This window comes from Podarcis gaigeae (assembly GCF_964106915.1).
Source record: "Podarcis gaigeae genome assembly, chromosome: 2".
Lineage (NCBI taxonomy): Eukaryota > Metazoa > Chordata > Lepidosauria > Squamata > Lacertidae > Podarcis > Podarcis gaigeae.
Genome location: NC_139679.1, coordinates 73,254,938 through 73,281,701, shown reverse-complemented (window position 1 = coordinate 73,281,701; position 26,764 = coordinate 73,254,938). Strand labels below are relative to the sequence as shown.

Genomic DNA, 26,764 nt, shown 5'->3' with positions numbered 1-26,764 from the left:
CATAATTTAAGCACTTTATGTTAGTGATGCAAATTGTTAAGTGATAAACCTGAACTGGTAAGTGATGAACAGCCATATTCACTTGCACCAGGTACTTGATCCAAGGGAGGCCAACCCAGGTGGCCACTGGGTTGGTGGCAGCTGCTTGAAAATCCATGGGCAGTTGCCATGACACACAGGGTTCTGCTTCTGCCATACCACTGCAAGAAAGAGTGGCACCTGCTTGCTTGTGCCAAAGGGTGGGCGTATCACAGTATCTGTTACACACAGCTGATGGGAGCCAGCATGTGTTAGCATTTTTTCCACAACTGCCACCCATCCAGTGGTTGTAGGAACAGACCCCCTAGTTAAGTACATCAAGGACTTAACATTGTTGATGGGTTTTATAGTGTTGTGAGCCACCTTGGTCCTTCTGGAGAATTTGTATTTATAAATAAATAATTTCCATTTTACTATTTAATACGGTGTAAGCGGGCTTGCCGATCGGAAGGTCGGCGGTTTGAATCCCCGCAATGGGGTGAGCTCCCATTGCTCAGTCCCTGCTCCTGCCCACCTAGCAGTTTGAAAGCACATCAAAGTGCAAGTAGATAAATAGGTACCACTCTGGCGGGAAGGTAAACGGCGTTTCCGTGCGCTGCTCTGGTTCACCAGAAGTGGCGTAGTCATGCTGGCCACATGACCTGGAAGCTGTATGCCAGCTCCCTCGGCCAATAAAGCGAGATGAGCGCCTCAATCCCAGAGTTAGCCACGACTGGACCTAATGGTCAGGGGTCCCTTTACCTTTATCTTTAAGCTTTTGCTGTTTTGCTGGTTTTCTAGTTATCACTACAATAGGAGCAATGATCAAGAACTGTGCTTCCAAGCAGCAGGCTATAAATTACAGAGTACATGAAGCCACCCAGCTGCAGAGCATGTACTGCACCATTCAAGCATTTATCTTAGCACAGGGAATCTGGAAGGCATGTTAGCTGCTTGAACATTCCTCTTTTGTGTTGCTTCCTCAGCTAGTTGGGTGCAGCCAGATGCCACCAGGTGCCACACCTTAGAAAATGTATTTTTTAAAAAAGTATATTTGCTGCAGGAGATGCATGGCCAGAGGGAGGGAGGTGCCATGCAGTTACTATGCAGCCAGTGGTCATACAGTTAAGTCCTTAGTAAGTACTTACCTGTAGAATCTCTATCTGCCATTTTCCTTTACAGGTGCTTGCATTTCAGATGCAAAATGTGTGCATTTATGGGCTGGGGTGTTGGCAAACCCTCCACGGTTATTGAAGGATGCTACTAATTTTATTTTCTTTATTAAAAAGAAATCACTCTTTTTTCCCTTTTCACAGGTACGAGTGTTCACCTTTTCTGTTGGACAGCATAACTATGACGTCACTCCTCTGCAGTGGATGGCGTGTGCTAACAAAGGTAGGGAGAGTGGCTTTAGTACAGAATTACCTCTTGTTAGCCTGTCAAGCAGAATGTGAGAGGGGAGAAACTATCCTCTGCTGTCAGAAGAGTGGAGGGGAAAGTTAGCTTTCTGTTTTCCAGAGTAGACCAGTGTAAGCAACTCGCTCCACTGAGCCAGTGATGCTCAGCTATTATTCATAGTTTAATTGGTTTAGTTTTACATAATCAGCATGATTAGTGTGATATGTGCATGAAGACAGTGAAGGCCAAGCAACATTTCTTATTCAAGAACCGGTAATCTCTGATGTGAACAATCTTGAGTCAGCCCACCCGGCATCCAGAATCAAGAAATGGACTGGCACATGTTCTAAGTATAGTTTTTAAAGGAATGTTGCATGTGGAACATGGTACTGATAACTGATGTTTGCATACCCTGTATGCAATAGCTCCACATTCCAAGGCCCTGGTCTGAACTTACTTGTTCCACTTCACCTGCATTCACCTGTAGTTATGCATAGCCATTTGTTTCAGAAAGTGGATGGAAATCCACGTTCAGATTCACATCCAGCTGAAATAATGCAGTGTTGATAGACAACATCTCCGTCCACCATTCCTGATCCTAAAGTGAGGCCAACATCTCTCTCCAAAGGAGCATCACCTTGTCCGGATTCGGACAACCATTTTTATAGCCCCTATTTGATTAACTTTATACTTACTTCAGCTGGATCTCCTGGTCTCTAAGCCATCAGATTAATCTAGTGAATAGTCTTCAGCTATTACATCAGACCTTGTTTCAGTCACCTCTCCTAATTGTACAAAAACTATTCAGGCACCCAGTGCCTGAGAACACATCTTCCCAACATAGGTAGCAAGGGTTGTGAATTAACTCACTTTCATTCATACCTTCTTAGATCTATAACCTGCCCTGTCCCATCATTCAGGACAACTTCCATGCATTAATGAGACTTCCATCCTCACTGTCTGATCTCCCTTTTCTCTCCTTCCAGAACACTTAACAGGGTTTTTTCCTGATAACAGGGTTTTTTCCTGATAAAGCTGAATTTTAGGGGAACATTATAATGAAACTCTGGGGTATATTTTTGGTGAAAATGTACTTATGTGCACAATCATCTTGTGTTTTCTAGTTCAAAAGAATCACTTCGTTGTCTAATTACAGATAGGTAGCCGTGTTGGTCTGCCATAGCCAAAACAAAAAAAATTCCTTCCAGTAGCACCTTAAAGACCAACTAAGTCAGTTCTTGGTATGAGCTTTCGTGTGCATGCACACTTCTTCAGAAGTGTATCAGAAGTGGTATCTGAAGAAGTGTGCATGCACACGAAAGCTCATACCAAGAACTGACTTAGTTGGTCTTTAAGGTGCTACTGGAAGGAATTTTTTTTGTTTCGTTGTCTAAGTACTATTTTGATGGAGTCCCCCCCACCCCCAATCCACTCTAACATTAGTTTGTGAAAATAGATCATAGATGCTCTTGTCTTCACTCGCCATCCAGATAAGCCTACGGAGAGCTTCTCTCCACTGAGCTAACTCCTTCCATGGCTACCAAGAGCTCAGCCAAGAGAACCAGCTGCTGTCTGTCTGCTCACCTAAGGAAAACTTGAGGCCAATATCTCAGCAGCAAAGTATATAAACAGCTTGGGCAAAGCACTTTGCTCTTTGGCAAAGAAAGGAAGCCTACTAGAAAGAGGGAGGACGTTTCCGTAACAGCAAGCATTCGGTCACAGTATGTACTGCTTGGCTGAATATTCTGCACAGCTGCAGCACAGAGAAAACAAGAGCCTTCACAGCACGCTGCCACTAATTATAGCTGCGGATAAATATAATATTTTTGTTTGTTTATATATTTTAGCATTTACAGGCCATATTTCTACTGAGAGGTGGCACCCAAAACAGTGTATGAAAGAGAGGTGGGGGAACCTCTGGCCCATGGGCTGGAGGCAGCTTTATGGGGACTTCCCCATCCAACTCCCTGCGTCCCCTCGTTGCCTCATGCACTTGTTTGCATTAGCCCTACCTAAGACTGGGATGTGGCCTCTAGAAGGGTAGCTACGCGGGTGGTGCTGTGGGTTAAACCACAGAGCCTAGGACTTGCCGATCAGAAGGTCGGCGGTTCGAATCCCCGCGACAGGGTGAGCGCCCGTTGCTCGGTCCCTGCTGCTGCCCACCTAGCAGTTCGAAAGCATGTCAAAGTGCAAGTAGATAAATAGGCACTGCTCTGGCGGGAAGGTAAACGGCGTTTCCGTGCACTGCTCTGGTTCGCCAGAAGCGGCTTAGTCATGCTGGCCACATGACCCGGAAGCTGTACGCTGGCTCCCTCGGCCAGTAAAGCGAGATGAGCGCCGCTACCCCAGAGTCTGCCATGACTGGACCTAATGGTCAGGGGTCCCTTTACCTTTACCTTTTAAGACCGGGATGTGGCCTCTAGAAGGGTAGCTACAAGGGAATGCCTCCCTCAGGCTACAAAGGACTCCTCCCCTTGAAATCATTCATCGTCGTCATCAAGAAACCAGACACGCAATAAGAATCAGGGAGCATCGCTTTATAAAATACCATATTTTTTGCTCTATAAGACTCACTTTTTCCCTCCTAAAAAGTAAGGGGACATGTGTGTGCGTCTTATGGAGCAAATGCAGGCTGCGCAGCTATCCCAGAAGCCAGAACAGCAAGAGGGATCGCTGCTTTCACTGCGCAGCGATCCCTCTTGCTGTTCTGGCTTCTGGGATTCAGAATATTTTTTTTCCTGTTTTCTTCCTCCAAAAACTAGGTGTGTCTTGTGGGCAGGTGCATCTTATAGAGCAAAAAATACAGTAATTCATAATCGGGGGGGGGAAACAGCAGCTGTTAAAAACATCCAGGTAATCCTGTGGGGAACACACCAAGTTTTCCCTTGTCAATGAAATGTAAACAGGATAAGGGTCAAATAAAGACCAAGCGTTCCATTGTGTAGGTGCCACCACTCCATAGCTCCATTTCCTCACAGCTCTCATGCCTGAAAAGGTAGGGGGAATAGCAAGGTGCGGATCTGGGTTGGAGGGGAACAAGTCCCATGGGCTAGAGGCTGGTTCGTCATCATGCATGAAGTGTTCTGCAGTTTACCTCTTGCATTTAAATTTGTACAGGACAATCATTTGCCATTTATACTTTTCCCTCAGGGAGAAAAATGGGATAAAGCAGTGTGCGTGCGTTCAAAACATTTTTTGGCTACCTTTCAAAACAAATTCAAAAATCCACAGTAGGGCAACGCCTTTATTAGGCAAACCAAAATGTCACAAAGTAGCATGCAAGCTTTTTGAGTTCTGCAGAACTCTTCGTCAAGCTAGATGGTGAACAAAGCAATGGAGGGAGGAGGGGAGCAAAAAAAGTGTGCAGGGTTTGAGGTTGGAGCCATGCAGTCTGCATCAGGCCACAGTTATAAAGCACAAAACTGAAAGATACAGTGTTGCTTAAACTTTTTAAAATTACAAAATTCAGAGATAAGGAACATCTTAAAATATAAAACAGCCAGCAAAAACAAATGATCAAAACCCCAACGAAGCAACAGTAAATCAAAAGATCAGCAGCATATTGAATAAAATAAGACCACGCCAGTTAAAGGCCATTTGGATCAGTAGTAATTTATTATACTGGATCTCTTTCTGCTTCTTTAAAAATATGCAAGGTCGTATGTTACACAGATGAAAGGTTCTGTGTAACTTAAAAGCTTGCATGTTGTTATGCTAACAGATTAGGATATCACTTTCCATATTTTGTCTCTTATTCTGCAAGACCAGTGTGGCAGCACCTGCCTATGCTTTACAAAGGCCTCCCTCTTGTTCCCTGCTGTCCACCCCCTCCCATTCCCTGCCGTCTGAAGTTCCCTTTGTTCATCACATTCAGTCCCCTTTAATCTCCTTCACCTTCCTCTGTATCTGAAGCCTCCTGTCTCTGCCTCTCATTTATCCAAGATTGCCTCATCTGCCCTTTTGTTCAGCAGCTCTGGCTTTCCTTTCACACCTCCTGTATCTGTCAGCAGATGGTGGAGGCCTGTGAACCTTTGGGCTTGCAGTAATCCATCTTCCCATTGTCCTGTCCCATGAGAATACCTTTGGTCATTCATGCTCAAATTCCGATTTCTCTTCTTCTCTCCTTCGGTTCCTGGCCTTTTCAGCCTCACCTGGGTTGTGGTGACTTTCTATCAGCTGTACATGTAGTAGCTAATTCTCATTGGGGTTCGAATTATTTTTATTTATTTATTTATTTATTTTTTATTTTATTTTATTTACAGCATAGTCCACAACAACTCATACTTACAAACAAACCCACCACCATTGGCAATTTAATTATCAAAATTAATCTCCTATCCCCTTACACAAAAAATAAAAATAAAAGACTTCCTTTATCCTGTAAATGGCCTCCTTATTTACTTCTTGTATACTGTTTCTTTTATATGTGATTATTACAATTTTTCCTAATTATGACTTTAAAAACCACAAAGTCTCCTATAGAAATTAATCAAAACAAGTCCAGGTATATATTTTGGGGCACTGTTTGGTAAAGTATTCTCTGCATTTCCCCCATTCTTTTTGGAATTCCTGGCTAGGTTGTCCCGTAATTGTCTCTGTTAATCTGGCCAGTTCAGTAAACGTAAAGGTAAAGGTACCCCTGCCCGTACGGGCCAGTCTTGACAGACTCTGGGGTTGTGCGCCCATCTCACTCAAGAGGCCAGGGGCCAGCGCTGTCCGGAGACACTTCCGGGTCACGTGGCCAGCGTGACGTCGCTGCTCTGGTGAGCCAGAGCCGCACAGGGAAACGCCGTTTACCTTCCCGCTGGTAAGCGGTCCCTATTTATCTACTTGCACCCGGAGGTACTTTCGAACTGCTAGGTTGGCAGGCACTGGGACCGAGCAGCGGGAGCGCACTCCGCCGCGGGGATTTGAACCGCCGACCTTTCGATCGGCAAGTCCTAGGCGCTGAGGCTTTTACCCACAGCGCCACCTGCGTCCCGGCCAGTTCAGTATAATCTATTAATTTATCCTGCCATTCCTTTTTTGTTGGCACAAATTCTTTCTTCCAATTTCTGGCAATTAAGGTCCTCGCCGAGACTGTGGCATACAGAAATATTTTCCAATCCTCTTTTGCTATACCTGTGTCTGTTATTCCTAATAGGAAAGCTTCTGTCTTTTTCACAAAGTTATATTTAAACATTTTTTTAAGTTCATCGTAAACTATATCCCAGATTTATTACAATGCTTTTTCAGGATGCCTTTGTGTGTATGTATCAGGGCATCTTACTTAGCAGCCTTTATTGCACGTCTTTGTATGCATGGAAGTGCTTTGGGTTCCTCTGCATCCCAGCACAGGAGCTTGCCAAGAGAGGCATCCCAGAGCTTTGATGCATGCACTCATATCAGGCAGACATGTGGCTGTTGCTATTTTCTGACCACTTCCTTGCACATTTCCCCCACTCCCACATCATCACATCAAGTGAAATAATGTCAGCAGCAATTGTCATAATATGTTTTCAGCATTTCGTTGATCAGGCTTGAGGAGCTCTTCACCAGAGGCACAACTGTTTCCTGCCTCAACTGCTTAACTTGATTAATTAATTTGTACTAAGACAGAGCTTGCTAGGGTTTAGCCCCAGAAACTGTTGTCAGTGTCATGGCTCAACTCCAGGGCATTTGAAGAAATAATAAAGAATAAGGGGCCTTTGATGATGAATGCTTGTGCCAAAATAGATTTCTTAGTCTTTAAGGTGCTACAGGACTTTGTCACACAGCAGCACAGAATTTATCTCCCTTGTGCTTGTGAGGGCTGCCTTATCACCGAGTAAACAAACACTTCTGCACCCTACTAGCGTTAATCAGGAGGCCCTTGTAATCTGTTTTAATTGTTTTTAATATTGCCTAATGATGTAAGCCACACTGGGGCATCATGGTGAAGGCCAGCAAGAAATCTAGCAAATAATAATCAGAGTGATTTCCTAGAAGACACCATTGCCAACACCTTCATCTTAGAAACCAAGCTCTGTGGTTAACCCTGTCAGGGTTAAAGGAGCCCAGAGGTCATCAACCTTTTTGGACCAGTGGCCACATATTGGATTTTTAGAGAGTGCTGTAGGCACCAGTTTCAAAAGGCCTGCCATGCAGGCATGGCAAAAAAAAAAAAAAGTAAAGTAACAACCCCCTCAAGCAACCTTATACTTACAGTATGAAGTCAGCTATGTTCTGCTGGCCCTGACTGTGGCAATCACACAGTATTGGCCACATTCAAACCCAGTTATGTTGTTGATATATAATAACAACAGGGAGCATTCCTCAGTACCAGGAAAATATAGTCGGGGGCACCTGCCCAGAGGTGCCAGTGAAAGCATTTGTGGGCACCAAGATGCCTTTGGGTGCTGAGTTGATGACCTCTGAACTAGACGTCACATACGCATATCATAAAACACCAGTGGGTTTTGTGTGGATTTTTTAAAACAAAAAGCAGCCCCAGGCATCTATTTGGATTGAAGGAGTTGGGGCAGGAGCTGCTTAACACTTTACTCTGCCAGCCACATTTCGGCTCCAAATTGTTCCTCAGCCACATTCTACCCCACATTTCCTTGGAAATGCTACTTGTCTTCTCAAGATTTTGGTCTTCCAAGGCTGATTTCCATTTTTTACAGCCACAAATTATTCATTGCATATAATTGCATGTAGCATCTACTTTACCAATGGTAAAGGTAAAGGTAAAGGACCCCCGACAGTTAGGTCCAGTCGCGAATGACTCTGCGGCACTCATCTCGCTTTACTGGCCAAGGGAGCCGACATTTGTCCGCAGTTTTTCCGGGTCATGTGACCAGCATGACTAAGCCGCTTCTGGTGAAACCAGAGCAGCGCACAGAAAAACCGTTTACCTTCCCGCCAGAGTGGTACCTATTTATCTACTTGCACTTTGACATGCTTTCGAACTGCTAGGTTGGCAGGAGCTGGGACTGAGCAATAGGAGCTCACCCCGTCGTGGGGATTCCAACCGCCAACCTTCCAATCGGCAAGCCCTAGGCTCAGTGGTTTAGACCACAGCAAAGGAATAGATTTTGGCAGCCATTTATGTTGTCAAGCTCCTATTGTTGGCTTTGGTTACCTTTCGTTATTTTCCTCCCTGACAACTATATGACTATCCCAACTGTGGCTTTCACTTGCCTCCCTGTATTTTTTCGGTGACCTTTCGGAAACCTATTTAGTGCCCTCCCTTATGGATGAAGGCTCTGTTCTCCCCTTCTCTCTCCCTGGGCCCTTTGTTCTGAGTGGCATGAGGAGGAGGAGGAGCTGAGCCTTTGCTTCTTGAGAGCTTTGTCATCTCCTGCTGCTAGTGCCCCCAGGCCTCTGGTTCTGACATCAAAGGCATTTTGAGAGCAATAGTGACATCACATGCAGGAAGGAGCTCCACTGAAAACAGCAGGCGCTCCTGAACCAGAAAGAACTGAGTTTAGGCAGATAAAGCAAGAGGGATCTCCAACTGTTTGTTACTGGCTACCACTTTTTTATTTACCAACAAGAATAAAAGGGGCATATAATTTAAGAATATGAGGACAAGGGAGTTCACTCTCATTGTATTCCAGCAATTGAATAGGACGCAAGAATGATACAGTTGGCAAGAAGAAGCTCTAGGTCTAGGAGGAAAATTTGCATTGAGGGGAAATGTTTGCTGTTTGTTAAAGCACCATAATATGAATCTGGCCTTCTTGATTGCCCCTAGTAGTAACTTTTTCAACCTTTACAACTATGGCCTAGTTCATATTATGTAATGCTTCAGTTACATTGCCGAACAGGAGTAAGTTCCAGGAGCAGCTTTCTATGTGAGCAGTAAATATTGAGACTTTGGGAAGTTTTGCAATATCGTTTAATTTACATTTATACACACTGGGCATGATAGATTAGCATACCCCCCCCCCAAAATTGGGGAGAAACCTTTGGGGCACCCCACACCATCCCACTGACGCTGTTGCTCGCTGGCTACCCCCTCCCTGCCGCTGATCCTTGTAGGTTCCATGCCTTTACCCAGGGTTTTGTTTCCTTGGAATGAAGGGTGGTGGAGCCTGTTGTGTTCCTTACAATATATGCTTTATTTAAACAGCATTGACACCCCAGAAGGGTCTTGCTTCTCACATAGCCACAGCTATGGGAATCAAACAGGAATCCGGCATAGCTCTGTCTCTCTCATATGCCCAGCCTGCCGCTTCTCACTTCTAGCTCTCACACATAACTCCCAACTGTGGCTTTTGTCTTTCTCAGCACCTCTAAGGTGGGTGCCATTGCCGTTATAAGAGAACAATGGTGAGTTCCAGACCTCTTTTTCTAGAAAAATAACACCGAGAGGGGGCAATGACAATAAAGATATTATTATTATTATTATTATTATTATTATTATTATTATTATTCATCTGGCACAGAGCCACTTCCTTTGTTCCTTTAATGGCCCAAACTTAGAGGGCCTGGCTATTCCAGGAATTAAATCTATGCTGGATCCAGAAATTAGAAGGGGGCTCAGGTATACAATCTACCTCCCACAAACTCATAGCAATAATGTATTGCAGTGGTACCTCGTACCTTGTAAGTGGTACCTTACAAACGCTTCAATTTACAAACGCTTCAGGTCACAAACTCTGATAACCTGGAAGAGTTACCTCGAGTTGAGAACTTTGCCCCAGGATGAGATCGGAAATTGTGTGCTGGTGGTGCAGCGGTAGCAAGAGGCCCCATTAGCGAAAGCACGCCTCTAGTTAAGAACAGTTTCAGGTTAAGAACGGACCTCCGGAACAAATTAAGTTCATAACTAGAGGTACCACTGTAGATCCAAGAAAAGTACTAGCCTTTACTTGCATGCAGTGCAGCTTGAATTTTTGTATTACTATTTCCCCATATAACCACTTAACAGCTGGGGCAGACAGCCTTAGAGCAGCATTTTTGTAGATCGCGTAGTACATTGGGGGCTGCGATGATAGATAGTCCTGTGCTGCTTATAGCCAAATGCACATCTCAAGGATGTACTAACATATTTAAGCATTATTGTTCTTCCACTCTTCAGCCAAAAAAGTCTTCAGAGTGACTTATGGGTCAGTCTTTTTAAAAACCAAGGCAATCCCAGCCCTCAGGTTTACATTATGAAAGTAGAAAATACTGTATAAAACAACTTTTATTGGAAAAGTTCTGCCTAACAGCAACTATTTCCAAGAACATTAAACTTGAAAAGCAACAGAAAGCAGACAAACTTTAACAAGAAACTAATGACCTTCTATATGAATAAATAAAACAAAATAAATGCAATTACACATTCAAGTTTTGTACAATGCCTTTGTGTACAAAGAGGGAAAATCATAGTTCTACAAGCTCATCATGTCAGTAAATATTTTATACAATTAAGTTTCTCAAGGATTATTAAAACATGTGAACAGAAAATGTGTGAGAGAAATTGCCATTGTATCTTATTCATTCTTCCATCATTTGGCACTTGTTTGCTGTCAGTACCTCTGTTTCCCTGTCTACAGAAAATAATGGCACAGTGTCCTTCATTTATTGTGGATGAATTTACCATAAATGAGGGAAGTCATAGACAAATAGATAAAGATGTCATATACAGAGTTCATATGGGAGCTGCTAAATAGATATGGTAACTAAATAGGCAGATGCTTCAGAGTGATGGGCAGCACTGTGGACAGCTAGGTTCACAGATGCTATAGATGGGCCAATAGTTGCACTGGGTAGAGTAGTCCACTAATGTGCTTGATGGACAGATGCCATAGACCAGTAGATAGAGCAACAGACATTTGCTGTAAAAGCCTCAGATGCTAAATGGACTGTAGTTATTATTATTATTATTGCTGCTCTCAAGTTGGCCTCGTGCTCTTTCCATCATGTGGCATTCCCCTTGGAAAGACGTGGAAGATTTTAGCTACAACCATCCCAGGCAGCAGCTGCAGAGCAAGTAATGCAGGTTCAGCGCCCGCTATTTGATGTGCATTTTGTTTGTGTTTGCAAGAGACATCAGGCTGCTGGCCAGCTCTTCCATGACATCAGTTAACTCAGGGAGAAACAAGCTGGAGGTGTTTTTCCCCTGCCTTAAAGGAAAATCTCCCTCTGCTGGGTAACTGTCCTTAGACGCTTTTTCCAAGCTACAATGAAATGCAAGCTATATTTCTTTCTGCCGCTGTTGTGAACATTTTACTGGCTTCAGAAATGCTGGAGTGACATTACTGAGGTTGCAACAACAAACCTAAAAGCAGGAATTGGACTTCTTCATCTCAGTGTTTGCTTGACCTGTACGTTCATGGTGGGTGGGTGGCAAGCAGGCATTAGTTACGTGGTTGGGGACTGTAAAACAATTTGAACTATTGCAGGAGTATCTGAAGCTGCTGTTTTCCAAGGGCTGATTGCTTGTTGTTCACTCAGTATTTATGGGCTCTTCTGTAACAAAAAGTTATCAGGTCAGGGTGTACTCTGGTTTCTCTTCAGATCGTAAAAAGCTATCAGGGCAACTTATGGAATAAAAACAAACATGTTAAAAACAACAAGTTAAGGAGTATGATAATAAAATGTACATAAAGGTCAATCCTCCGGGTACCATGAGTCCAAGCTAGGAAGGGCCTTGAAGTGAAAAAGCAGCACTTTGAATTGGGCTCAGAAATGGAATGGGAACCAGTTAAGATGACAATGGCCTATTTGTAATGCTCGGGCCCTAACTGTTCCCCTACGAAAAATTTCCCCTCACGTCACTATTCTGGGGACATTGTTGCAGGGGCCTGGTTGCCTTACCAAGCATATATATATTTTCCCTTAAGGGGAAGGATTCCCTGGAAGGGAGCTACATTGTAAGGTAGTGTCCTTTCCCAAAGGCATTGTGAGATGAAATGGCTCTGGGTATCACTATAAGTGGCACCAATTACAGTGGTACCTCGGTTTTCGAACGTAATCCACTCTGGAAGACTGTTCGAGTTCTGAAACGTTCAAAACCTGAAAACTCAATAGCCGACACCTAGGCCTCAGGATCTTGCACTCAGTGGAAGTCGTGTGGCATGTCCGACTTCCGAGACATGTTCGAAAACCAAAGCATCTACTTCCGGGTTTACGGCGTTTGAAACCCGAAATGTTCATCAATGTAGACGTTCAAAAACTGAGGTACCATTGTATTTCCTACAATGGGAAAATCTGTTTTTAAAAGGGAACTGGGTGAAAGATAAAACTCTTGAACCAAAATCCCTTAAGCGTGACTGGAAAGCCCTCTTTAGCCATAGATGTGGTGGAATCTTCTGAAAATCCCGGTGTCTAATTTATCTACACAGAATTTTCCCCCCTTAATTCCCGTACCTCACCTTCATCTCATCAGCCAACTTTTTTTTCTCTGGTTCTGCTAAGACCACAAACAATTCCTCCATATTATATGCATATATACTTCAGGTTTCCTAAAACAACCAGCACATAAACAGATACATATTATGATGCAAATAATGATATAAAAATCATATGTATCATAATCATACAGTTGGAAGGGACCACATGGGTCCTCTGATCCAACCACTTGCAATGCAGGAATCTTTTTACCCAATGTGGGGCTCAAACCCATGACCTTGGGATAAAGAGTCTCATGCTCTTACTGACTGCTATCTTGCTGTGGGTAAAATTATGCTGCAGAAATATAGTATAGCATGAAGCCTGACCCTTTTATATATATTATGCATATAATACACACTTCTTACATATAATTTTGCATAAATGCAGTTGGTTTAAAAAACAACAACCACCCTGACAATGCATGAACAACTGAGACATAGGCAGGATCTCAATACAAGAGGTGTTCTGATGTGAACAAAGCTTGATCAGTTTGGAACCAACGAATTATGAGTATAGATTTGTTTAAAATGGGCTCCTCCCCCATCCCTGCCTGTGTGCCAAGTATGTTTCCAGTCCCCTGTGACCTTTGTTCCTCCAACACTGTGACCCCCAGACACCTGAGAGACTCCTTTTGTCTTCAGTGCCTTAACCCATTCTCCCTCCCTGCCCCAATGCCTGGAAATCCTGCACAGAACACCTCATGGTTCCATCTTATTTTCCTCAAACCCCTCCTCAGATCCCAAAGGGATCTTTATCTCAAGCTGAAGTGGAACCCAAGTGAGCATAATTGAATTTGCCACCCACTCCTCCTTTGCTTATCTCAAATCCCATTTCTCTCTTTTGTTTGTTATCTGAACCTCTCCCCTCCACACCACTGCTGAAAGTTAGATTTTGAGTTCCTCACGGCAGAAATCTATTTTTCTCGCTTTTGTGTATGAATGGTGTCATATATATTCAATTCTTCACTTTCCACTTATTCGTGAAGGATAGGTATTCCATCTCCACACCTTTTTCTGGCCCTTTAATATACACAATACATATCTCTTAGATCCAGTTGTAACAGCATGCAATGTGGCTTCTACCAGCAAGCTCTGAGATCTGAAACAGGAGGCTGATTTGGCTACAATCTAATCAATACTTTAGACTAATTAAAATCAATGAGATTATGCACAACTTGCTTGATTGTGGGGCCTGTAGCTGGTGTGCTGAAATTGATGGGATACACAAGAGGGTTTGTTGATGAATTAAGAGGTGCCATGCTAAAATGCACTTCTAAAGTTCTTTGTGTCATGCCTTTCTTGTCTCTTTTTTTTTAAAGGATATTATTTTGAAATTCCCTCCATTGGGGCCATCCGAATCAACACACAGGTAAGGAAACGAAACACAATTTGTCCAAACATATAATTTAAAGTACCTTTACTGGCATCTAACCTGACCTTTTGCCTATCATAGGGCAAAGAATGTAATCAAGATTATTATTTCTGATTAGGTTGGGATGTATATTGTATGTCCATTTTTTCAAGACTGCATTCGCTATAGAGCCTATAATGGCCAATAATACCAGACTCAACTACCGTCTTGCTAAACATCTGCTCTATCTGTTAGGAAAAACCCAGTCTCTACTCCTTGGGTATTCTGAAGGAATTACAGAACATGAGGGGGATAAGAGCGGATGAGAGAAAATTGCGTGCCTTTTCAAATCTGGCTCTTGAGAAAAAGCGAAAAATGTTGCTTACAGCCTCGTATCTTTTTCATGTCCCTCTTGAAACGGCTCAACATTCCACTTAATGCAGTTCTGAGTTCAGCATCCAACAAAAACTCAAGTGCTGACATTGCACCCTCACATGTCCCTAGGAGCCGCCGCCAAGGGAGAGTGTCGGCCTAGTTATCAGTGTGCATTCTGCCAAATATGTGACTGGCTTTATTCTATCAAACCAGGGGGGGGGAAGGATATTGCCTTATAAAAATAAAGAGATGTATTTCAGCCAGTCAGAAAACATTGGTCCATGTAGCAGCTGCCTTGAGGTCTTCGGGAGACATCTTTCCTAGCTCTGCTACCAGGAATCTTTTAACTGGAGAGGCTGCAGAAGACTGAACCTGGAATTTTGTCCATTTACACCATCTGTACTCTCCAACTGAGCTGGAGCCTCTTCCAGTGCACTGCCCATGCTTCCAGATTAGCCTAATATCACCAAGTTAATAAAAGGACAAACAGCCGAACATAAATTCAAGTACAGTGGTACCTCAGGTTACATATGCTTCAAGTTACATATGCTTCAGGTTACAGACTCCACTAACCCAGAAATAGTGCTTCAGGTTAAGAACTTTGCTTCAGGATGAGAACAGAAACCGTGCTCCAGCAGCACAGCGGCAGAAGGCCCCATTAGCTAAAGTGGTGCTTCAGGTTAAGAACAGTTTCAGGTTAAGAATGGACCTCCAGAACGAATTAAGTACTTAACCCGAGGTACCACTGTATTCACTACTAACCCGCAAGGCCCTGTTATTCCATCACTGGGTCCTCCGGGCTCACAAAGCCTTAGTTACATACCCCACACTGCTGTGTGTTGGCACAGCCCCGTTATTCCGGTCTTAGAAACACAGCCTCCTCACACAAAGCTCTGCTAATATCATAACTTGTAAGGCCCCCTGCTGTCGCAGCACAGCCTCATCCATGGAGAAAACTCTCGCATCCTTGTTATATGGACTTGTATTTATGTGGCTAATTATTAAAACTTCGTGCTTGAATCAGCACGCAGAGGAGCAAGCCAAACTGCCCGATCTATCAAGCTATTAGAGTCGACATGCGGTGTGTGAGAGAGGGAGCTTGGGATGAGTTATTAGTGCCCTGGAAATGGGGTGACGAGGCAAAGCTAATAGCTTTCCATTCAAATGATGCCTAAATCTTCAGGCCAAAAGCCAAGGGGAAAATGGGGAGTAGGGTGGGGTGGAGAGAGGCAGAGACAGGAAGCGGGGGAAGATTGAGAAAAGGGAAGTGCTATTCCTTTTTTTCTCAGCTTGACACTAGCTAACTGTAGGTAGGCTGGATGCTTGGCTATAGTAGCTCTAGAAGCTTTCAGCACTAAAAATCGTTGGCATATTAGCCCCACTGACAGACACTGTATGCTTCTTTTTCCAGCCATTAGATTCTTGGCAACGGATGCATGCAGCATTCTAATAAAAGTCAGCAAAAGCAGACAAATGACAAAATAAATGTTAAGTTGTGACAGTCTCCTATCTCAGGAAGCAGGAATTTATTTATTTATTTAATTTGTGCCCCACCCTTTCTCCCAAACGAGCCCAGAGCGGTAAACATATCCACATTTTTTTCGTAAATAAAAGGCATTCTAAAGCAGTTTAAGAATTCTAAAAATAGTTGCAGTTAAAAACAGAACTGAAAGCAGAACACTTCCTTTCTACCTCCCCCATCATAATGTAAGATATGTTTGCAGGAGTGAGGTGAATGGCACCCAGGTCATAATTTCTGCATGCTAAACCCAATCCAAACTAGGATTAGGAGTTGTGGAGAAAGCTAACTGAAATGCCACTATCCCTCAAAATTCTCACTTCCCTGCAGTTCTCCAACCTCAAAATATATGCAAAAATTTGTATTTTAAGGGAAGAGTGGCTAAAATATATTTTTAGGGAAAACAACATACAAAAATACATTATATTAGAGGAAATTGCTGGCAAAAATACTTGTATTAGTCAAAATTGGCTACAAATATGTGCATATTAGGATAAATACACAGTAAAATATGGAGGAAATTGTGAGGTTGTTGTTTTTTTTAATGACAAACTGAATTTAGGAATGGAGAAATGAGAAACTACTAGAAAACAAAATGTACTTATTCGTACATCCTGAACTGGTTTAGGGCTAGGGTTCTCCTCTCTTTCATTTTTCCAAAGCAAGACCAAGGCATCACGCTGCTCTGGTTTCAATTCAGTGAAGAGTGGGGAGGGGGGAGAATTACCCTATAAATTAATAAGGAACTCATTCTCCGAGTGTGGGTTCTTATGTAGCCAAAATAGAACCATCCACACATAAGAGGGAGAGATGTGATGAACAGACTTGGGGGAACCTCAGTGTTCACAAAGTACAAATATATTTAAAGAAAGAAAACTAAGGCCAGGCTGGGTGTGGTGGAAGACTCATAGCAGCCCACTGAAGACTGAGCATGTTCAGCAGGCATGGACTGCTGGTTTAGAATTTCAAATCCCTGGTGTTCACTGGGAATTGTACCACTGTGAAGGAGAAACTACAGTTCCCAGGATTCTGTTGGAGGGGAGGGAGAGTCCCCTAGCCTACCAACCAAGGCTGTAGTGAGGATTAAAGGACTGAGCTCACTGGAGAAAAATGTAGGTGCAGATTAAACAAATAAATCCAACAGAAAAATTGAGGAGTGCTGGACTCGCCTCAATTTGTTCCCCAGGGGGCAGACCCAAGCAAGGGCCATTGGCTGGTTGAGCCCGCACTCGGGGGAATCCCTGGACCCAGACTGGCCTGCCATAGGCCCATCTGCAGCCAGGCCTCCAAGCCTCCCCAGCTGACTGCCCAATCACTGACCAGGCCCGTGGCCAGGTCTCAATGCCGCCTGACAATTTAAGGTAAACAGATTTAGATGCAGATTAAACAGATAAATCAGTATCGTAAAGTATTTAAAGATTGTTTTTTAAAATGTGTGGTGGTGAGAAAACCTCTGGCAGAGATTGGCTGAGCTGCTGTAATGCTTAGGAAGGAGGAATAGAAGCAGAAGGTATTTGCAAAGGGGGAAATGTCTGTGTCTCATGAAGCAGCAGGTTAAGGGAAGGCAGGGTTGGAAAATAAAGCAAAGGGGGAGTAATGGCTAAGACATAGCTGTCAACATTTCCCATTTTTAAAGGGAAATTCCCTTATTCCGAATAGGATTCCTCGCAAGAAAAGGGAAAAGTTGACAGCTATGGGCTAAGAAAATCCAAGGAAAGAGGAGGAGGAGGATTCTGAGACAGGAAGGGTGGGCTGGTGGGAAAGATGTGCATGGCCAGGAACTTCAGCAACAAGGAAAGCAGAAATTCACCTAGACTGATTTGAAATACCCAGCCAGATCTTTGGCTCCAGGGCTCCAGAAAATCTAAAGTGTCAGAAAATGTAGATACTGCATATGAAGGACTCCAAAAGGGAATGAGGATGGGTAGTATGTTTTGTGGGCATCGTTCATTGTGTTTACTTTTGCTTTGAGCAAAGTGAAAAGGGAGTGTGTGATTCAGGTTTGAGAGGTGAGAGGCTGGTGGGCAGATAGTGTTGCCTTGTGATGGTGTGATAGTGTTTTGGTGCTTTCAAATTCTATGGCTGTTTTCACACTGAGCATTTACTGTGAAATAGTCTTGCTTTGTTTACTCACTTTTTATGGAGCAACTGCATGACATCATGAACAAAACACACTGCTCTTAATGGTTTTTTTTCAGAGCTAAGAAAATCCCAAGTATTTTAACTTCATGGGACAGCTCCATAATTTCCCCAGATGTAGAATAAATCAGGCAGCTGTTCAGTAAATTTTGGGTCTGGTTATGACTTGTATAGATTGCTCTTGCCATTTTCTTCTCTGTGGTTCATTTCTCCTTTCTAGAAATCAACTCTGTCTCTTATAAACCTTGCATTCCCTCCCCCCTGCCAAACAATGCTTTTATTTCACACAAACACCCAATATGGTCCTTCTAAAAATTATCCCCAACATTTATGACTGGGGGAAAAAGGACTGCCCACTTGGCTGCAGAATGCTTTTTGAATTCCAGAAGTCTGGAAGCGCAGTCTTTGCTATTCCTCTTGAAGCTCAGAGCAAAACAGCAATGCTTGGCCGCTGCTAAATCATCCGTGTCTGGAAGCATCATATGATTCCTGATGTGGATAGAGTATAAATGAAGAGGGAGCTGAGGAGCTGAAATCAAGACATGAGCATTGCTATGGAGAACAGAAAATAAGGGAGTGGGGGGTCGGTCATCCTGGTCCAGTATGGGTCCTCCCAATGGACCAGTCTCTTCCTTTTCCTCTGCAATGATGCCTGAAGCTTATCTGAATCATTCAGATCTTCTTTCTCTTGTTGTTCTTTCACACTAATCACAGGCTTGAAAGCCCTATGCAAGCAGGCTTTGTCTATCTCATGCTTTTACCCAAGCCCACACTGGAGTTTGATGCTGAGGAGCCTCTGGCCTGGAAGCATCCTGCAAAGGTGCGCTTCTGCACAGCTAAGCAGGATCCCGTGCAGCTTTGTAGTATCGTATTTAGCATGTCCCCTCCCCATGCCCCCTTAGGGAACCATAAAGGTTAATAGCTCATTACTGAATATTTATTTCTAGTGACGTGAGTCAGGATTTTGACAGGAGCTTCCCCTCTGGGTTGCTGATTCATTTTTCACTCTGTATTGCGCAGAGAGCACAGAACAGTGTGTCAGTGCCATCTGGTGGGTTTCTCCCAACACTGTAGGAGCCCATTATCTCTCAAAAGTCCCTGATGTCACCTTGAGAATCTTACCTGACTATTTCTTTATATGTGACACGCAATCACATCTATCTTTCCCCCATGGGTTATTTGTGTCTGTGTGCGCATGATTGTTTTCCTTTGTATGGAGGCTGCCGATTTAAGCAAAAGGACAGCAAAGAGAGATGTTTCTTAACCCTTTCCCCTTTAGCTGTTTTTCCCATTCAAAATCTCCCCACTGCCTTCCCCCCCCCACTTGCTGAGAGAAGCCAGCTGGAGGGGAAAGGGTTGTCTGCAATCCCTTCCACCCCCATGCCAGTTTCTTAGGTTAAAAACAGAAGGAAAATATACATTCCAGTGGGATCTCTCTCAGCCTTCAGTTCATGAAATACAGAAGCTCATTTTAAAAAAGATCTTAGGTCTTCCTCTCCACCCTCCACCCATAGCTGGTTGATGAGAGGGGCAGCTTAAGTGTTGTTGCTGCTGCTGTTGTTAACATGATCCTAAACCTCCGCTGCCTTGTGGGATATCTTCAGGAGAAGAAAAGGCTAAGGAGTAAACCCTACACAAGTGGAGTCCCTACAACAGTAGGATGGCACTTTGTATGCTTCCTTCTGGCAACTCCTGCAACCAAGCTGGTGACAAACATATTGCTCTGCTTTCCTTTGGGACCACATCAGTGAGGCTGAGAAGGGGATCTTGTCCTATGGCAGCTTAGGACCTCCATGCACATATTGTCGGCTCAATCTGCCGGAGCCTGTATTCACATGCTGGGGAAGTCCCTAACTCACTGAGGGTTTGAAACCCATTGGCTACCCTCACCTGGTTTAGCCGGCCAGTCAAAGCCATTCCGAAGGTGTAGCTACTGCCACAGGCTGACAGCTTCCAGGAACCATAGGGGAGAGCTGAGCACAGGGTGGGGACCAAAGGTGGACAAGCTACCCCAAAATGAGCACGATGTGTGCAGTGGTTTGACTTCACCTCTGGAGGCACACTCCATTGTCTTTCAAAAACAGACGGATGCCAACAACAGCAACAACAACAATGCACCTGATTGCAGTGGCACATCATTGCATGCTGTTGCTTGCAGAGCCATCTCCACTTCCACTCTCAATTCATGTGGCTGCAGTAGTGCATTCTGGCTTCTCAAAGCAGCTAGTGCCAGTTTAAAAAGAAAGAAGCAAAGGCAGACCAAAATCATGGAATTCAGTGGAAGTGGATTTCGAAGCAGACCATGTCCCAAATTACATGCTAACCTCAGAGGTGCTGACCAGATGAGTCCACTTTGAGATTCAGGCCCACCCAATTCCACAAGCATTCCTGGCTGCCTCCAATAAAAAGTGATGCTTTAAGTCAGTAGTTCCCAATTAGCTAAATAATGTGGACCCCCTGTTTTTCAAAAGCCAAGCCCTGGACCTTTGAAGATTTTGATATCTCACTGGTATTTTTTGTTATGTGAATAGTGCCACAGACTCTCCCACTGCTTTAAGTGATGCCTTGTTGCATGAAAACTCTTTCTGAACTGCTGTTTCATCTGTGATAGCTGCTTTACACATGCAAGTCGTTATGTGATGTTGCAGTTGTCCAGTGATGAGGAGGGTATGAAGTTACTCTGTTGCAATAGGTGGGTATCAAGTTTCTCACTCTCTCTATAGCTAGTACTGCTGTTCATAACAGCATTGGGGAATAAATGGTGTCTGTTTTTATCTTGACAGATAGTAGTAGTGCAACAATCAATATGTTTGGAAGGCAGCTGTCAGTCTTGATATGGATTCTCGTACGGGTGGATACAGCGTGTCAGCTGTAAGCACCTGCATGAAGGTTTATGATCCCTTAAATGTCTGGGCAGCCATGCATCTTAGCATGTTATTTATATGAGTAAGGTAAAGGGACCCCTGACCATTAGGTCCGGTCGTGGCCGACTCTGGGGTTGCGGCGCTCATCTCGCTCTTTTGGCCGAGGGAGCCAGTGTACAGCTTCCGGGTCATGTGGCCAACATGACTAAGCCGCTTCTGGAGAACCAGAGCAGCGCACGGAAACGCCATTTACCTTCCCGCCGGAGCGGTACCTGTTTATCTTCTTGCACTTTTGATGTGCTTTTGAACTGCTAAGTTGGCAGGAGCAGGGACCGAGCAACGGAAGCTCACCCCATCGTGATCAGAACTGTGACCTTCTGATAGACAAGTCCTAGGCTCTGTGCTTTAACCCACAGTGCCACCCACGTCCCTTATTTATATGAGTGCTAACCTATTATTAAAATCATAGAGTTGGAAGGGACCCAGGGGTCATCTAGTCCAACCCCCTGCAATGCAGGGATCTTAAGTAAAGCAGCCATGACAGATGGACATCCAACCTCTGCTCCAAGGAACCTCCAAGGAAGGAGAGTCCACAACCTTCCAAGTGCCTTCAGTATTGGAGCCCATTTTTTGACAAGTCTAATTGCCAGGGAGGGGGCAGATTCTCATTAGAATTGTGTGCAGTTCTTCCAATAATCCTCCCTGCAGTGGGACAAGGTAGGGAGGGCTTGTGCAGCACCTAGGAGAGGGCCGGGGATGAGGAGAGACAGATCAGCTGAATGGAAAGATCCTGCAGGACACCCATTCCTCCCTCGCTATCAACATGTATGTAAATATGTTTGCTCCTCTATGAATACCAATATAGCCATGCAGATGAGTGTGCACATTATGGTGGTGTACATATGCCTGGACGTAGGCATGCATGCACACAAAAAACATGGCTCTGTGTGTCCATTGCTGACTTCGGGTACTCATTTGTGCAGATGCCCCATCAGCATCGCTCCTAAATCAGCTAAGTAAATGTCCTTTTCTCTCAGTTAAGCTTCAAATCACCAAGGCCATCGTACAGCTTTGAAACGCTGCCACCCTCACTTCTTTTCCTGGCTGCACACTGCTCTGTTTAAAGATGAAAGCATCTTTGGAAGGAGAAGAAAAAAGTGTGGGGAGCTGCAGGGCATAGCAGATAATTATGTGTACAGTTGGAGCTTGTTCTAATGAAGCCTTCATCCTGCGTAGAACATCTGCTGTCCCCCACAGAGAGCACCACCTAGAGACCTGTGAGAGACTGCGCATCAGGCCAACATGCACACTGCCCCTTGGCTTGCTTCTAAAGCTCCGGTGGGAATTGCCAGCAAATTGACCAGCTGATTCCTCTTTGTGCTTTGTGGCATGCTGCCCTCTTTCATTCAGCAGCATCCTTAAGTACCTATTCATCTCTTTGTAGGGCCAGGCAGCCCGTTTGAAACCTTCTCCGACAAAATGTGGAGGAACGGAACCTGTGATTCTTCAAAATGAACCAGAGTTAGAAATTCCGTGCCAAGCTCACCCCACCCTACCCCCAAACACACACACACACACACACACACACAGAGAGAGAGAGAGAGAGAGAGAGAGAGAGAGAGAGAGAGTTCTTAAAGTAAATGTAGATGGTAACATGCAGCAGGAAAAGTATGGTTTGGGGTTTTTATTTTAAAAATCTGGATATGTAAGAAAATGGATGGCTACCAAAATACTTGTTTCCCCCAGCCCAAAGGCTTAAACTTTTTGCAAAGATGGTTTCAGCCAGTTGTAGATACATTACATCTCATTTGCACACCAACATGAAAGCCTCTGTAAATCCAACCTTTAAGACATTACAGATTTAAAGAAAGGCAGGAGGAGTTTTAGATAGGAGTAGGGATGGGTGAATATGCCCTTTTTAGCTTCTCTCTGTTTCTCATTTTTTCAGTTTTAAGTTCTGTTCTCCATATTTCTGCATATCATTTTGCAATTTAAAAAGTCATGAAAATTCACTTTCAGTGTGATTTTCTCCTATTGTACACATTTCATACTCAATTTTGCCTAGGGCACACATTTTTGCAAAGCAATTTCCCCTAATGTAACATTGTGTATATGTTATTTCCACTAATATATACATTTATGTGCACATTTTACACAAGTGAATGAATTTTTGTGCACATTGCTTGGCTGATGAACTGCATTGCAAAATTTGGAAATGTTCAAATTTCAAACCAAATTTCAAATTTGGTCCACATCTTGTTTCAGAACGTGCAAGTTAGGTAAGTGAATATTTAAATGCAAACTAAATTGACATTTCTTCACCATCCCTAGATAAATGTTATTTGGTGTTCAAGAGGGCTGCATTATAAACCCCGAAGTACAGTGGCTAACAACTTTGTTTATGAAGAGAAACTAACCAGATGAACAAAGGGCCATAGGAAAGCATAGAGGTGGTCCTGCTCTGTTAACAGTCTTATGAACATGCAGTCCATCCTGCTCATTCCATTTCCTACACAGGCAGAGCAATTCTAATCCTGCCCAGGGAGCAACCAGGCAGACTTAAGTGGCAGCTTTATTGCTGCAACCAACCGCTGCCACTCATGCCAGACAAGGCAGAAGGTGAGGACACCCACACCCACCCTGCTTCAGCTTCTTGCCCTCACCCCTGTGCCAAAATGCCCCATTTAAAAGATTTCCACTGGCTACTGCCCACAGGAGAACTTCTGCAGGTAACACAAACCTTGGGGTCTCAAATTTCAGCAGTGCCCTGTGCAATGCCAAAATCCCCCCCCCCTCTTGCACTCCAGTCTAAATCAAGATTTCAGCATCCTCTGCAGCATCCCTGAAGCTTGGTTCCCACTGCGACAGATCCAGTCTGCCTCTGTTCCCAGCCATCAGGTTGAAGCTCAGGGCCTCCAATTCAGCTGAGCCTCCTCCTTCCAAAATGGTGTTCCCCAGAAGTCAGCAGAGGGTCAACTACTTGCCCGCCTAACACCCCACCCCCCCAGCCCTGCCTGCCAACAATATTGGGGATTAGTATTGCGCTGTCACTCCCATTTCATTGGCAACAAAAGGCTAAGTTCATATGAGCTTAATTCGGTTTCATACAAAGCTGCCGTAGTCATGTATTGCACATTTAAGCCAATCTCAATGTGGTTTAAATGCTGTGCAGTACAGTCCTATGCACATCTGATAAAAAGTAAGCCCCACTGTATGCTCAACACAGCTTACAACAGGAACGTTGATGCAAGACTGCAGCTTAACATTCAACCTAGGAGCCCTGGAAATGGCAACTGCTTAAAGAACTAGGGATCCCTAATAATACTTTCACAGCACTCTTAGTAAAATAAATATTTCATAGTTTTCTGAGGCAAATGATGGTGGGTACAAATAGTTGGATATCTGTCTACAACAGGCATGTCCAACTCCCAAGAGACTGCGATCTACTCCCACTATTAAAAAAAAAACCTGGCAGTGATCTACCCATTGGATTGACCAAAGCTGTTGAGCTTTTTTGGGACAGGAATACCCAAAGTAGATCTCAATCAACCTGTTGGACATGCCTGGTCTACAGTTATAATGCAGATATATATCCTTAATCATAGGTGTTGTCAATGATTATTTTATTTAAAAACAAATGAGGTGCCAGTAATTATATCTTGATAAATGTCCTGTGGGTGCCAGCACAAAATGTCTGCCATGGGCAGGAAAATAAAAGAGGTGACAATACTTGGTATCAGTGAGTACTGAGTACTGTCACCAAAAAGCACTGGTAATGCACTGGTAATGCACAGATTATTCACTGATGAAAGAAAAGGCGTCAGTGCTAATTTATATGAGCAGACAATCTGGCAGGAGCGGTAAATAGTTTTACACAGCCTTAGAAAATATCTCTTGGCTACTGCCACCCAGCCAATTGTGACAATTTTATTGTACAATATTAGTTGCTTAATTCTTACCACCTTTAACACCTATTAGTGCGGATTCGCTCAAAGACATACCACAGCAGAAACAAACATTGATGGCATTTAATCATCCTGTCTCTCAGCGGAGCCTTATATTAGCAAGAAGCCATTTGTGTTTCTTTCATTGATGCACAAACGAGACAACAAGTATGCCCATCAAATAATCACACTTAACTGGACTCTCAGCTGCCTTAAGTCTCTAGTCCAATTATGGGAGCCTATGATTAAACTGCCTGTCATCAAAAACGTCAGATTTCATCTGCCTGAGGTCTCCGAGAGAAGCAGATCAGGCAGAGTAATGGAGCCATTTATATCCCAGATCTGAAGCATTTGCTACAACATAGAAATTAGTGTAGTAAAGCCAGGCTGCCATGAAGCAGTGCCAGATGTTAAGTTATTGGCCTCATTTGTGCCTACGATTAAGTATGGTTTTTAAGAGCTGTATGTCCATCTGGAATAACCAAAAATACAATATGTGCCTGGCTAACCACAGCCTCGGATGCACCACACAGGCACTTTATGCTGTTAAGTGTTAAAATAAACACCCCGACTGCATGCAGGGAGAGTTTGGAAAGTTATTTGTGTAAAACCAAAGACAAATTGTTATAACCACAGTGTTTAATTTTTAAAATGCCCCAATAACTGGCTGACTAAAAGCATGAGTGTGGGATTAGTAAACTGGTCACTTATAATTATTTATTTTTACTTATTTATTTAATACATTTATATCACACCTTTTCTCCAGTGAGCTCAAGGTAATGTACATGGTTCCTCATTTAATCCTCATAACAACCCAGTTGTGGTAGGTTAGGCTAACTCTATGTGTGCACCACCTTGAGCTCCTTGGAGGAAGGGGAAGATGTCAAAATGTAAATTTCGGAGCCCAATATTGAACTAAGTTATGGTCAGAGAAGACCCATTGGAATTAATGGACCTAAGTTAAATCAGACCAGGGCTATCATTGGATAGAACCCCAGGTCTTCTGATGGCCTCAGAAACTAGGTTCAGCCCTTTACCTTCATAAATATCTCAGTTTACTAGCAGTTAGTAAGAACTTCCTGTTATGTGGCCAGCCACAGTGGCCACCTATGAAGGACTCTTTACAGCAGGGGTAGGGAACGTGTGGCCCTCCAAATGTTTGCTAGACTCCAACTTTCATCAGCCCCAATCAGCATGATGGGAGTTGTAGTCCAGCAACATTCCCCACTCCACTTTATTATTTGCCTCTAAAAAACAACAAAAACAGGTAACCAACTGTGTTGCTGTGTTTACAGGAGCAAGAAAGGTAGGATGTTAGTTTTCCAAGAATAGCAATCAACCCACAGTTCAAGTGTGTGATCTTGAAAGTGTGACATGACTTTCCCTTTACTCCCCCTCTCCCCTCTCTTTTCTGTTTGTATCTCTGCTTTTGTTCCGCTTTCCCCTTCTGCTGCCTATATCTCTCCCTCCTCTCTGTGATGCTGTTTTCCCTTTACATCTCTCTCCCCCTGTATTAAATCATCCGGAAATAATACATTCCCCATGCGCTTCAGGGCTGAAGCTCTTGCCTGCCACAGCGCCACACTTCACCATGGCAACCTGCAGGGAGGGTTAATCGATTTGGGGAAAGGGCGTGTTTCCTTCATGCTGACAGCGAGGGCTGATTGGCACATACTGTCCCTTAACATGCTTACAGAAGACAAACAGGTGGCAGATACAGCTCTCAGCACAATGAACTGCTGTCACCATTCGTTCCCCCAGCCCTCCCCACTGCTTACATGGCATTCCTGTAGGGATAACGGGAGCAGGAC

At 43.8% G+C, this 26,764-nt stretch overlaps 1 protein-coding gene across 5 annotated transcripts in view; it reads left to right on the top strand.

Annotated features, from left to right (window-relative positions):
* The window catches only part of CACNA2D2 (calcium voltage-gated channel auxiliary subunit alpha2delta 2), a 520,700-nt gene that overhangs the window by 425,623 nt on the left and 68,313 nt on the right, over positions 1-26,764 (top strand). For all 5 annotated transcript variants that reach the window (XR_014561165.1, XM_083726521.1, XM_083726520.1 and 2 more), the window contains 2 exons: positions 1,335-1,413; positions 14,081-14,130. Coding sequence is in view for 4 of the 5 variants with exons in the window: in XM_083726521.1 (XP_083582647.1) it covers positions 1,335-1,413; positions 14,081-14,130 (129 nt within the window). In the remaining variant the exon portion in view is untranslated. The remainder of the gene's footprint in view (positions 1-1,334; positions 1,414-14,080; positions 14,131-26,764) is intronic.